Source organism: Eumetopias jubatus, unplaced genomic scaffold, assembly GCF_037043125.1.
Source record: "Eumetopias jubatus isolate StellerSeaLion01/CBP00866 unplaced genomic scaffold, mEumJub1_p1.0 scaffold_5, whole genome shotgun sequence".
Taxonomy (NCBI): domain Eukaryota; kingdom Metazoa; phylum Chordata; class Mammalia; order Carnivora; family Otariidae; genus Eumetopias; species Eumetopias jubatus.
Genome location: NW_028274811.1, coordinates 17,217,339 through 17,229,879, shown reverse-complemented (window position 1 = coordinate 17,229,879; position 12,541 = coordinate 17,217,339). Strand labels below are relative to the sequence as shown.

Below are 12,541 nucleotides of genomic sequence, written 5' to 3'. Positions count from 1 at the left end.
TGTTGGTTGCCAGAGACTGGGGTGGTAGTGGAGGAAATGGGAAGATTTCGGTCAAAGGGTACATACGTTCAGTTAAAAGAAGAGTAAGTTCTAGAGATCTAATATTCAGTACCGTAATTACAGACAACAATACTTCATTATATACTTGAAAGCATCTAAGAGAGTACATCTTAAATGCACTCACCACAAAAAATTGTAATTATATATGGTGATGGATGTGATAATTAACCTTATTATGGTTATTTTTCATAATATATATGTGGATCAAACCATCAGGTTGTATAACTTAAACTTACACAATGTTATATGTCAATTATATCTCAGTAAAGCTAAAAACAAAAAATACAAAAATTTTTACCAAAATATTTAACGTTAGTATATCAGCACTGTTAGGCAAAAAACAAAGAAATAGCTTCTCAAATTCTCATTCATTTAGCTGGCAATCTATTTAACAATAATGTGGTCTTATAGATATGTGACAAACCTACTTTGCAGCATAATGATATTTGCAAATACACAGTTCAGCATGTCCTTATTGCTTCTAATTTTTATAAACTGGAAATTTTGTTAAAGTTGGCTACCTAACACCATCACCAAATATTTTAGAGAACTATTGTTGTTATACTGAAATATGAAAAATGTCAGTCATTTAGGAATACTTAAACATCAACAGATAATACAGCATAGAAATGCCATAAAACTCTTGCTTGAGTATGTGAGGGTGCACAAAACACTTAATTTTTTGGCAAAATGAAACTGAACACTGAGAGGATAAGCCCTGTTATTTTTACATCTGCTACAATAAGGCCTTTAAGCAGGTCAAAAAGGCATTACCAGAATGTTTGACCTGCAAGAGTTTATTAGAGAAATGAAAAAAAAAACAAAACAAAAAACAAAAAAGCAAGAGTGACAAATAGTAAGTGAACTGCCTGAAGTCAGGCAGCTAACAGCAAAGCAACACTAGTCAGAATGCAGAAACTCCTAGAAATTTAAGCCTCTTCCCTTTGCTAACCAGCAATTTTTGCAAATAGAATGCACTGTACAGATCTTCTTAGGATACATCTAGTCTTTCAAACTTATGTTTGATGTTTAATTGCTAGTTGTTTTTAGTTAATTTAAATCTGTTCTTGATGGTCAGTTACTAATCTGCAAAGATTTGGGGAGTAGAAAAAATATTCTAATGGGGAAAAACTGTTAATGGCATACACATAGTTGCATGCTTTACAAATACTAAGGATTTCAGTTTTCATTCTTCAAAGATAAAAAAAGGGTACACATGTATTTCTTAAAATGTCTGATTTAAAGAACGTCTTAGTTAAAAATGTTTTATAAATGACAGCAATCATTTTATTTTTTATTTATTTAGTTTTTTTAAAAGAGTTTATTTATTTGAGACAGAGAGAGAGAGAGAGAGAACAAGCAGGGGGAGAGGCACAGGCAGAGGAAGAAGCAGACTCTCCACTGAGCAGGGAGCCCAATGCGGTGTTCGATCCCAGGACCCTGGGATCAAGACCTGAGCCAAAGGCAGACGCTTAACCGACTGCGCCACCCAGGCACCGCTGACAGCAATTATTTTAATAAACTTTATTTCTCTTAAGTAGACAATGTCAAATTTAACATTTTCAACCTGTTTCTTAACAAAGCAATTTGAAATCATTCAATGCATTTTTTTAACTTCAAATTTTAACAAGAGGTAAAGGGAATACAGACCAATGATTTTATCCAATAATTAGACTAACAGTCTTGACTTCACTTCCAGATTACCTAGCTAGCTGGGAACAAAAGCTAGGACTGACAGGTTTCTGAATTCAGTCTAGTATTCTCAAGCGGTTTTCTTCTAAATTGTTTGAGATAACCTTCTCTCATTTTGTGACTCATCTCTAAGTCCCCCTCTCAAATCCTTTTGGAGAGAAATTAAATATAAGTGTAAAAAAGAGGCTTGTAAAGTAAATGGGCAGAGGTCTGAAGCTCTGGCTGTGCTTTGGGTTTCGGCAGCAGTCTGCTGTGCCTATGGTTTGCTTAAGTCTCTGGGCAGAGGGTAAGAACTTACAAGAATAAGCAGAGCAGAACCTGTCATGAGACCTTTTAAATTCTTTATTCCTCCTTATTTCACTACTGTCCATCTTCCTTCCTCACTTTATCCCTCTTTGTATTCACTGATATTTATACTTATATAAACATGTCTAAATAAATGGGAAGGCATGGTCTCACACATAAGGACACAAACACCATCTTTTGAGGCTCACAATCTTGCTCTAATTTTAACAGTTAAGACAAATGAACAACTAATTCATCCAGGACAGAATGTGATAAACTTCACTGGAAAGATGAAAAATGTTACGGAGGTTTACAGAAGAAATCTGAGTAGTCATATATCTGCAATTTACATAAACTGATTCTGAAGCTTAGAAGACTAATTATGAACAGTTTTTACACCTGCAGGAAAAAAGTCTTCATAATATTAGAGGGTATGAAGGAACCACAGCTTTCCTTATTTAACGTTGATACAACATTTGCCATGGAAAATTCTCAGGAAACTGTGGTCTTCACACACCTCCAGTTTCTTCCATTTCAAATAAATTAAGTAAAAAGGGGGAAAACACCTCATCTTTTTATGGAAAAATTTTATTTTGGCATATGGGTATTTTTTATGAACACAAGCATTTGGTGTTCAATTCTGAAAAGAATTTTAAGAATGTACAAGTGAATACAAACAACAGTCTAAAAATGAAAAAGCTCTCTTACATGCAATGTTCCTTCCTGTGAAAAGCTATCTACAGCAAACTGACTCTGAGTGAACTGGTAGAGGCAGAATGCTGGTAGCAGCAGTCTTAATATTTAGACTTAATTTCAATTCTAGGTTTCACCTAAAGATATATTAATGTGTGCATTTATTAAACACATGTAGGGAGGTAATAAGAAACAGTGCATTCAGCTGGATCAGAACTGTGACAACCTAAGGCTTAGAGTCCACACTGAAGGGGAGACGTTTCTGCATCTGTTGAGCTCTTATAATCCCTGAGACACGATGATTCTAAAATGGCATCTTATAAATAGGGGACCCAGGGGTGCCTGGGTGGCTCAGTCCTTAAGCGTCTGCCTTCAGCTTGGGTCATAATCCCAGGGTCCTGGGATCGAGCCCCACATCGGGCTCCCTGCTCAGGCTGGAAGCCTGCTGCTTCTCCCTCTCCCTCTGCCCCTGCTTGTGTTCCCTCTCTCGCTGTGTGTCTCTCTCTGTCAAGTAAATGAATAAAATCTTTGGAAAAACAAAACAAAACAAACAAAAAACAAATAGGGGACCCATTCCAGCCTTTTCTTCTAAACTTCTGTTTTGTAGGCAGAGACCAGGGTTTAGACCTTGGACCTGCTATCTGCTAATGATTAACTATAGGTATATTTTTGACCTTTCTGGGCCTATCTGTCCCAGTTATCATCTTCCCTGAGAAAGCGAACGTATATAAAACACCTAATGAGTCGGCAACTGTTAACACAGGTTAACAAATATTAATTTGCTTCCCCTTATATGGTAGTTGTTTAATATACCTGTCTTTTACTCCCTACTAGACTATATATTCCCCTAGAAAATACTGAGTCTCCTATTCCCTTCAGATCTTCTACACTGCCTAGCTGATTGCTTTGCATGCAACACATGTTTTGAATTGAGAAGTTCCTGAAATCCTGGCACCAGCTGCCTGGAAATGTCAAAATTTTCATTCTTCAACTCTCTAGCTTTAAACTTTCATCCTATACATATTAACTGCCTACTTAACCTTTCTACCCCTTTTCTGCATTTGAAAAATGAAGACACTACTATTACCACACACACACCCCACGTGTGCACATATGTGCAAATGAATGCTTTCTACATGAGATCACGGTTGTAAGATCAACTGAGATAAGAATGTATATGGAAGAACTGTGCAAGCTGTAAGATATTACATAAATTATTTTGCTCTGCTCTGATCTGATTGTCAGATAGCCTCAAACATACAGAGCTCTGTGTAATAGACTTCATTCCTGTGAGGTTATCTTCCACTGAGCTCACTTCCTACGACACACTGAAGAACAATCAATCCGTTCTACAGAACAACACTGCCGTCTGCCTCATTTTTTAGAGGTTTAATTTATTAACAGGTTTTCAAACAGAAGAGACTGAATCCAATGGAAGAGTATCATAAATGAAATACAACACTAACAAAATAGGTGAAATCAAATAGCTTGCGAGGAATCTGAAATGATTTCTTAATCAGGGCAGTTTCCTTTTGCTTTAAATCCCTCCAGGGTTCCATCAAGAACTTGGATGAAACAACTGTTTCTCCTTCCTCCCTCTCTCCACCTTCCCTTCCTTCCTTTTTTTTTTTTTTAAAGATTTTATTTATTTATTTGAGAGAGAGAGAATGAGAGATAGAGAGCACGAGAGGGAAGAGGGTCAGAGGGAGAAGCAGACTCCCCGCGGAGCGGGGAGCCCGATGTGGGACTCGATCCCGGGACTCCAAGATCATGACCCGAGCCGAAGGCAGTCGCCCAACCAACTGAGCCACCCAGGCGCCCGCCCCCTTCCTTGCTTTTGTTTAGAAGAAGGCATAAACAGAGCAGAAATGTAATCAGGTTTCACTTGACCCTTGACAGTGAGATCCTAAAGTATTTTTTTTAAAAGATTTTTATTTATTTATTTATTTGAAAGAGAGAAAGAGAGACAGCGTTTGCCCACGAGAATGACAGCAGGAGCAGTGGGAAAGGCAGTGGGAGAAGGAGGCTCCTGGCTCAGTGGGGCTGGATTTCAGAACCCTGGGATCATCATGACCTGAGCCAAAGGCAGCTGCTTAACTGGATGAGCTACCCAGGCGCTCCAAGATCCTAAACTTTTTATCTGAATTCGTATTAAAAATCTCATGTCTATGGGGGCACCTGGGTGGCTCAGTCAGCTAAGCGTCCAACTCAGTTTTGGCTCAGATCATGATCCTGGGGTTGTGAGATCTAGCTCTTCGGGCTCTGTGCTTAGCGGGGAGTCTGCTTGTCTCTCTTCTCCCCTCGCCCCCCACTGCCTCTCGGGCCCCTGTTCATGCGCACGGACAACTCTTTCTCTAAAATAAATAAATTTTAAAAAGTTTCATGACTACAAATCTTGTCATATGCAAATGAATTTACTAATACAAAATAACAATGATAAGCTAAATATAGATGTTTGTTGCCTCCCTTTTTTGGAGAAGTGACACTTCACACACTGGAAAGCTGAAGGAAGGGTTGTAAATGGAAGAGAATACCGTAAAAAACTGATTTTATAAATATTACACATACACTAATATTAATCTTCCAAAGTGAAAACAATCTGGCAGAGAAGATGCTTTTTATCACCATAAATTAAACATCAATGAATAATTTTAGAATTTAGCAACCAGAAAGCTCAAAAAACTTATTCTGGAAAAATGATTATTTTTTTTAAACTTTCAAGAGAAAACAACAAAAAAAATTTCTGTAACATTTTTATTCAGTTACCATTATTCTATTTAACATGTCATTATTTTGTCTGAGACACAGACCAAACCACAGTTTAAAACTATATTTTTTCCTCTCTTTATGAAAAAAATCCCAAGAAATAAGAATATTTACTGTAAAATTATTCTAGTACAAAATAAAGACACTGTTGTAAAGTCTTGTTCACGGATTTAGTGTTGCTTTTCTCATCAGGACAATGGCACCAACAAGTTTTCCCTCCCCTCAAACAAATAAAAACTTTTCATATTCTGGCTTTCTTAAAATGCTCTAAAATCTAAGATGTCTCATATCACTTGTAGAAAAGTCAGTGCTAGTCTCAAAGAATCAAAGCATTCTTTCCTGAGGGCTGGAATAGGCAAACTGACATCTACAGATGGAGATTCGACATAAGCCTCTGGGTAATTAATAAAACAAGTAGGCAGAAAATCAGTAAGGATATAAATCACCTGAACAACACCAACAACTAATGTGACCTACTTGACATTTTTAAGACACTGATCCCAAGAGAAAACATACTGTTTTCAAGTGCATATGAAATATTCACCAAGATAAGCCATTCTGGACCATAACAGAAATAAAAATCATAAAAAGTCTGCTCATGGATCATAAAGGAAACAATAATGAAAACATACTCAGAAGACCCTTTAACTGTTCAGAAATTAAACAATATACTTCTAACTAAACCACAGGTCAAAGATGAAGTTTCAAGGGAAATTTAGAACATTGTGAACGCAAAGAAAATGAGAATACAACCCATCAAATTTAAGGGCGCAGCTAAAGGAGTGCTTACATAAGGCAACTTTGTAAAACTGAATGCTTGTTAGAAAATAAGAAAGCTCTAAAATCAGTAACTGAAGCTTCCACATTAACAAACTAGAAAAAGAGCAAAGTGGACATAAAGGCAAGAAACAAGAAATAATACACATTAGAGCAAATGCCAATGAAAGTGAGAACAGAAAAGCAACACAGAAACATCCATTAATCCAAATCTGCTCTCAGGTTGGAATTGTCTTATGTAGACATTAGCAAATCAGGTGGAAATGAAGAAGAGAAAATAGTAGGAGCAGGAGAACTGGGTAGAAGTCCCAACTGTGCCGTTTAACAGTGGTATAGCTCTACTCAGTTCACTTCATTCTTTCTGACCTACAGTTTCCTCATTTGTAAAAAGGGGGTAAAAATAATCTTTCACGAGTACTAAATATGGAGATTAAATGAAATAGTCATAAAAGTTACCAGGAAAAAATAAAAATATTGTTTGTTCTGTTTAGTAAGATTAACAAACTAATTGTTACTAATACATAAATGGCACATTAAGTTCAACATACCTTTAAGGACCTTGAAGGTGTGCTATCACAAGCAAAGCAAAATTCATAAATTACCATAAAACTATTTTTTTGGTGGCAATAACAGAGCTCAAGTGGGGAAAAATCATCATATACTAATAGTAACTGGCTTGTTGATAAGTTTTTTCTTCAAGGACAAAGGTGACAAAAGAAAGTCAACCATATAAATAAGGAACTTTTCTTAAAAGAAAGACAATCCACTGCAGATATACCTTTTTGCAGATTTTTTCAAAGTTGATATCATCACCGAGAGCAGATTTAGTTACTATATCAGGTTTCAATTCCTGTAAAAAAAAAAAAAAAAAAAAAAGAATTTTAGTTATGAGTCTAATTTTATTTACTTATTTTATTTTTGTGGGGAAGGGGCAGTGAGAGGTAGGAGAGAATTTTAAGCAGGTTTCATGCCCAATGCAGAGTCCTAAGTGGGGCTCTATCTCACAACCCTGAGGATCATGACCTCAGCCGAAATCAAGAGTAGGATGCTTAACCAACTGAGCCACGAAGGCGCCCAGTTATGAATCTAATTTTAACGTACCATTCGTTATTATGAGGTACATTCCTTCCCATGTTTGTCTTTTAAGAAATCTGAAATTAAATAAGTTCTTAATTTTTGGATGAGAATAACTCCTATCACAGTATGAACTTATAATACTATGAAAAACCACAGCAAAATGAATTTAAGAGCTAATCCTCTTAAGACAGTTACACTCAGATTCCATGGAAGCCAGAAAATTTCATGTGCCATTAAATATCCAGCTTAATAACAGTTCTTTAATTGAAATAAGATTACTATAACTCAAAATATTAATTTAAGACTTCTAAATTTCAAAGAAATCATTACTTATTTTAATGACATTTCAGGGCATTAGCAATTACATCATTTCATAGAGAAATGTAAAGATTTATAGAGAAATACTTAATTTTAATTAATCATTAAAAAATCTAAGCTACAAAATACTTTTATATTATACAAGGAATTCATCCAAATTTACTTTAGAAAATTAAAAACCAGAAAAGCAGAGAAAAAATAAGTAAAATTACTAACAATGTTTACATGGTTATAATTTTATCGTACACCCTTCTGTATGTTTAAGAGAACTGAGTTTGATATACATTTCACTAAAGAATGAGGATTTTAGATGATAAAAAATGAAATTTCTCTTAACAGTTATCAAGTTATTCTACTGTGCATGAAAAAATACAATGAACATTTGTGTATTTTTTTCATAACACTATCTGGAAGAAAGCTAAATAAAATCAGATAGTTGGTTTTAAAACAACACTGAGTGATAGTAAGTTAGATAAATGTATGATATGGCAAAAACTGTACAGGAATTATTCCATGAAAATTATTTAAATTATATATATTTTTAAGATTTATTTATTTTAGGCAGAAAGAGAGAAAAAGAGAGAGAGTCTGAAGCAGACTCCACACTGAGCATGGAGCCCACCATGGGGCTCGATCTAACAACACTGAGATCACGACCTGAGCCAAAACCAAGAGTTGGAGGCTTATCCGAACGTGTCACCAAGGTGCCCCTAATATTTTAAACAAAAATAGGTCCAGGGCACCTGGGTAGCTCGGTTGGTTGAGCACCAACTCTCGGTTTTGGCTCAGTCCATGATCTGGGGTCATGAGATCGAGCCCTGCCTGGGGCTCCCCACTCAGTGGGGAGTCTGCTCTCTTTCTCCCGTCCCTCCCCCCACTCCACACGTGCACCCACGTCCACGCTCTCTCTCCCTCTCAAATAAATCCTAAACACACACACACACACAAACCAGGACCATAGCATTTTGTAAACTAGCTTTATCATTTAATGACAGGGCAAATATCTATCCATTTTCTTTTCATTCTCTTATATCACTGTCCTTATTTACTTAGCCAACCTTTTATTATCGGACATTAGTATGTTTTCTGATTTTTTAAATCTTTTTCTAAATAAGAATGGAGTAATTATCCTTGTACATACTGATTTGTGTAACTCCTGAAAAATTACCACAGATTCTGTATTAAAGAACCATACTATGCTTTTGGAAAATGAGCAGAATGGAAAAAAAAGAAATACTGATAATGGTCTGATGTCAGAAAGATCAAAAAGCACAGTTTCTGAAAATACTCAATTTTATTTTGTATACACAAATACAATTAGGAAAAAATGTGTATGTAAAACAAAATCTATGTAAGGAGAATAAAAATAATAGATTCTTTTAAGTCTGTGTGTGTGTGTGTGTGTGTGTGTGCATAATGTCTTTAGGAATTGATGAGCTAATTTGAAAGATGGTCTCCCTGTCAGTTTAAAGTCAGTAAAACTATTTAAATTATAATTTAAAAAATCCAAGTTTTTTTGCTGGCTGGCTATAGGTATCTTTTTCTACTCTGTAAGTAAAAAAATCATTCTGAAGAGTAAATCAGTTAAATGTTATTGCAAATATGAACATAATACGTGCAGAAGATAATGCTGCTTAAATCTCAACCAATCCACATACTCCCTCCAAAAGAATAAATTCAACAAGGACTACATGAACCATGCCTTCATCACTATTAGGAGGAAGAGGATACAATAAACTTCAAAATATCTCCAAGTTGAGAAACTAACACCAAATTCAACACAGCACTCACTGCATTACAAGCTTGCACATACAGAGAGCCAGGGAGTAGAAGATTAAGATACTGGGGAAATTGATACTAGAAAAAAAAGACATCCAGATTGTATCAAAAAGCAAAACCTAAGTCTACGCTAAATATATGAGATACAAAAAAACACAGTGATTCAAAAAGGCTAAACACAAAGGAATTCACCAAGATATACAAGACAAATAGGAACAAATAGGGAGCAGGAGTTGAGATCATGTATCAGATGAAGAATAATTCAAGTAAAGAAAAAAATGAAATGAGACACAGCAGAAACTACAAGATATGGAAAAATAGAAACACACTACTAATAGAAGACTTTCACACAACCCTCAGTTCAAGAAAGTTGAGAGTAAGGGGAAAAGCATTAGAAAATCTTAACATAATTAATAAGGTGTATCTGTCATGGATTTACTTTGAACATTATATTCTAGTAATACAAATTATACCTTCTCAAACACATGAACGTTAAAAAATTGATCACATATTAAGTCAAAGTAGGTATTAGTAAGTTCCATCAAGTAAAATACTAAAAACAACATTCCTTGATCACAATGAAAAAGTAGGAATTAAAGAAAACCAAAGGACAAAAAGGCTCTTATACCAGGAATTAAAAAAAAAAAAAAACTCAAATAACTCTTGGGAAAGGAAAAATATAAACAGTAATTTCAGGGTTTCTGAAAATTAATAAGGCAACACTGCATTTCACAATCTATGGGACACATTTAAAGAGGTTTTTATTTTTAAAACAACTATATAAATAAAAATAAGGTAACAAAAATAAATGAACAAATGCTCAACTAAAAGGAACCTAAATTATCTTTATTCAATTCTTCACTTATCAAATGGAAAGGAAGACTCAATTAAATCATGTGATTTGTCCAAGGTCCTATTGTTAGTTGGTGGTAAGACTGACCCTAATTAGTGCTTCCACTAGATCATAATCTATTTTATTGCCACTTTGATATAATCCAAAAGATCTCCACCATATTTAAAGCATTCATGTAAAAACTAACACAAAAGTTAAACTCTACCTCATGGTTCCAATGTCATGTGACCAATGAACACAGAATCTTCTAGTTGTAAGAACCTTCTAGTTTTAAATGAGGCTGATTTATAGAAGCTTAAAGTATTTACTGTACCTTTCAACACACACAAAAAATAGATATGTTTTTGAATAAATGTGAGGCACTAAGCAACCCCAAGTACCTAATTCTGGCAACTTATGTGGTCTTTCAGAAATACTATTGGGAAAATGTTATGATGGTTCAAAATAAACAGAATACGCTTAACAGGGAAACTGAAGTTGATCTGAATTTAATGAGGTTGAGAATATTTAAAGAAACATGAATGCCACTAAAAAAGGCTGGGCATTTCTTGGGTAAATTATAAGCAAGAGCCACTGTCAAGATCTGTGAAGGGTCTGAGATTTTACCCTACTTGAAAGTTAGTAAGCCTGACATGGTATTGTGGATGCCAGCAGAAGACACAAAACTCTGGGGCCAGAGATAAAGAGTGGTTTATTACTCAGCAACAGCAAGAGCCAGAGTACCTGCTCTTTATCTCATCCGTTGTTTCTGAAAAAACTCAAAAGCCCCAGACACACCGTAGACAATGAACTTAAATTAAATCCACAATCAAAACTAAAGGAGCCTTTAAGAAATATAACACCTCTGAAAAATGGCCACTAAGTAGAGAATATATTCTTAGACTGAAGAAGGGAAAACCATCTGTTTACATTCGTACCTTTGGGAGTATGACCAGCAAACACAAATTAGGGTTATGATAACCTCTACTCTTACAACATAAGTAACTATTATTTGCACACTCTGTACTAGGTTGAACGGCTTCCCAAATATGTCCATGTCCCAATTCCCAGAGCCTGTATGTTACCTTACAGGGCCAAAGAGATCTTGCAGATTTACTTAAATTAAGGTTTTTAAGCTGTGGGTACTATCCTGGATTATCCAGGTGGGCCTAAAGTAACTAAAAGTTCTAAGAGCAGCAGAGAATAGGAGTGAGATAGAGATTGGGGTGGAGGTGTGGGAGGGAGAAAGGAAATGAGCAAGAGAAGGAGACTGAAACCTGAAAATGCTATGCTAGTGGACTTGAAGATAGAAGGAGCCATGAGTGGAGAAATGCAAGTGGCTTCTAAAAGCTGAGGGTGGCAGGAGACTGATTTCTCCTCTAGAGTCTCCAGAAGGTATACAGCCCTGCTAACACCCTGATTTTAAGACTTCTGACTGCTAGAACTCTAAGATAATATATCCTTGTTGTTTTAAGCCATTAAATTTATGATAATTTGTTACAGAAGCACTAGGAAGCTAACATAGTTTCTATCTCCTACCAATCTTCATATTATTCATTACACTGATTATTACATATTATACACATATTATTTGGACAAGCACTCTGTGCCATAAATAATGCCCAGAATAAAATACTTACCTTAATTATCAAAGTAAAATTTAGATGGAGATGAATGACTTAAACATTCCTTATGACAACACTCATTCTTGAGTATTTTGGAGCCAAGTTATTTATTGCCTTTGTTTTAAATATAAGCACATGACAGCATAGGGGATGCTATCTCCTAAGTTAACCTAGAATTTCTGTTTAGTGCTATCACAAGTAGACACTGAGAAGCTAATAAATCAAATGTCTTTTTAGACAATGCAAAAACGGCAATAAATAGTGTATTATGAAGTTATTCCTCCCTCCCTGTATGTTTATTCATAAGAGATCAGGTATTGCCTTTCAGGGTCAGACTCCTTCTGATGTATTGTCAAAAGTGGATAGACAGCACCTCAAATGTTAGTATTCCCTTCAGAAGGCAAGAGGAAATTTAACCCACAGCCTTTCTGAATCCTTCTAAGAGTCCACTGTGGAGTCTACTTGGGAAGTTCATGTTAAACTTTCAGAATTCACAGTCTCTTACTGCTCTAAATTCTAGATTTATGTACATTCTGACTCAGCATATCTAATATACTTTCAAGGGAGAAGTTTTAAACAACATTTTCATTTCCCTTGGATTGAGTGAAAAACTAAACATTGGGTTATAATTTGGCCA

At 35.4% G+C, this 12,541-nt stretch overlaps 1 protein-coding gene across 2 annotated transcripts in view; it reads right to left on the bottom strand.

The window, feature by feature from the left end:
- Positions 1-12,541, bottom strand: part of SRFBP1 (serum response factor binding protein 1) — a 64,591-nt gene that overhangs the window by 18,420 nt on the left and 33,630 nt on the right. For both annotated transcript variants that reach the window (XR_015768154.1, XM_028103644.2), the window contains exon 4: positions 7,052-7,123. Coding sequence is in view for 1 of the 2 variants with exons in the window: in XM_028103644.2 (XP_027959445.1) it covers positions 7,052-7,123 (72 nt within the window). In the remaining variant the exon portion in view is untranslated. The remainder of the gene's footprint in view (positions 1-7,051; positions 7,124-12,541) is intronic.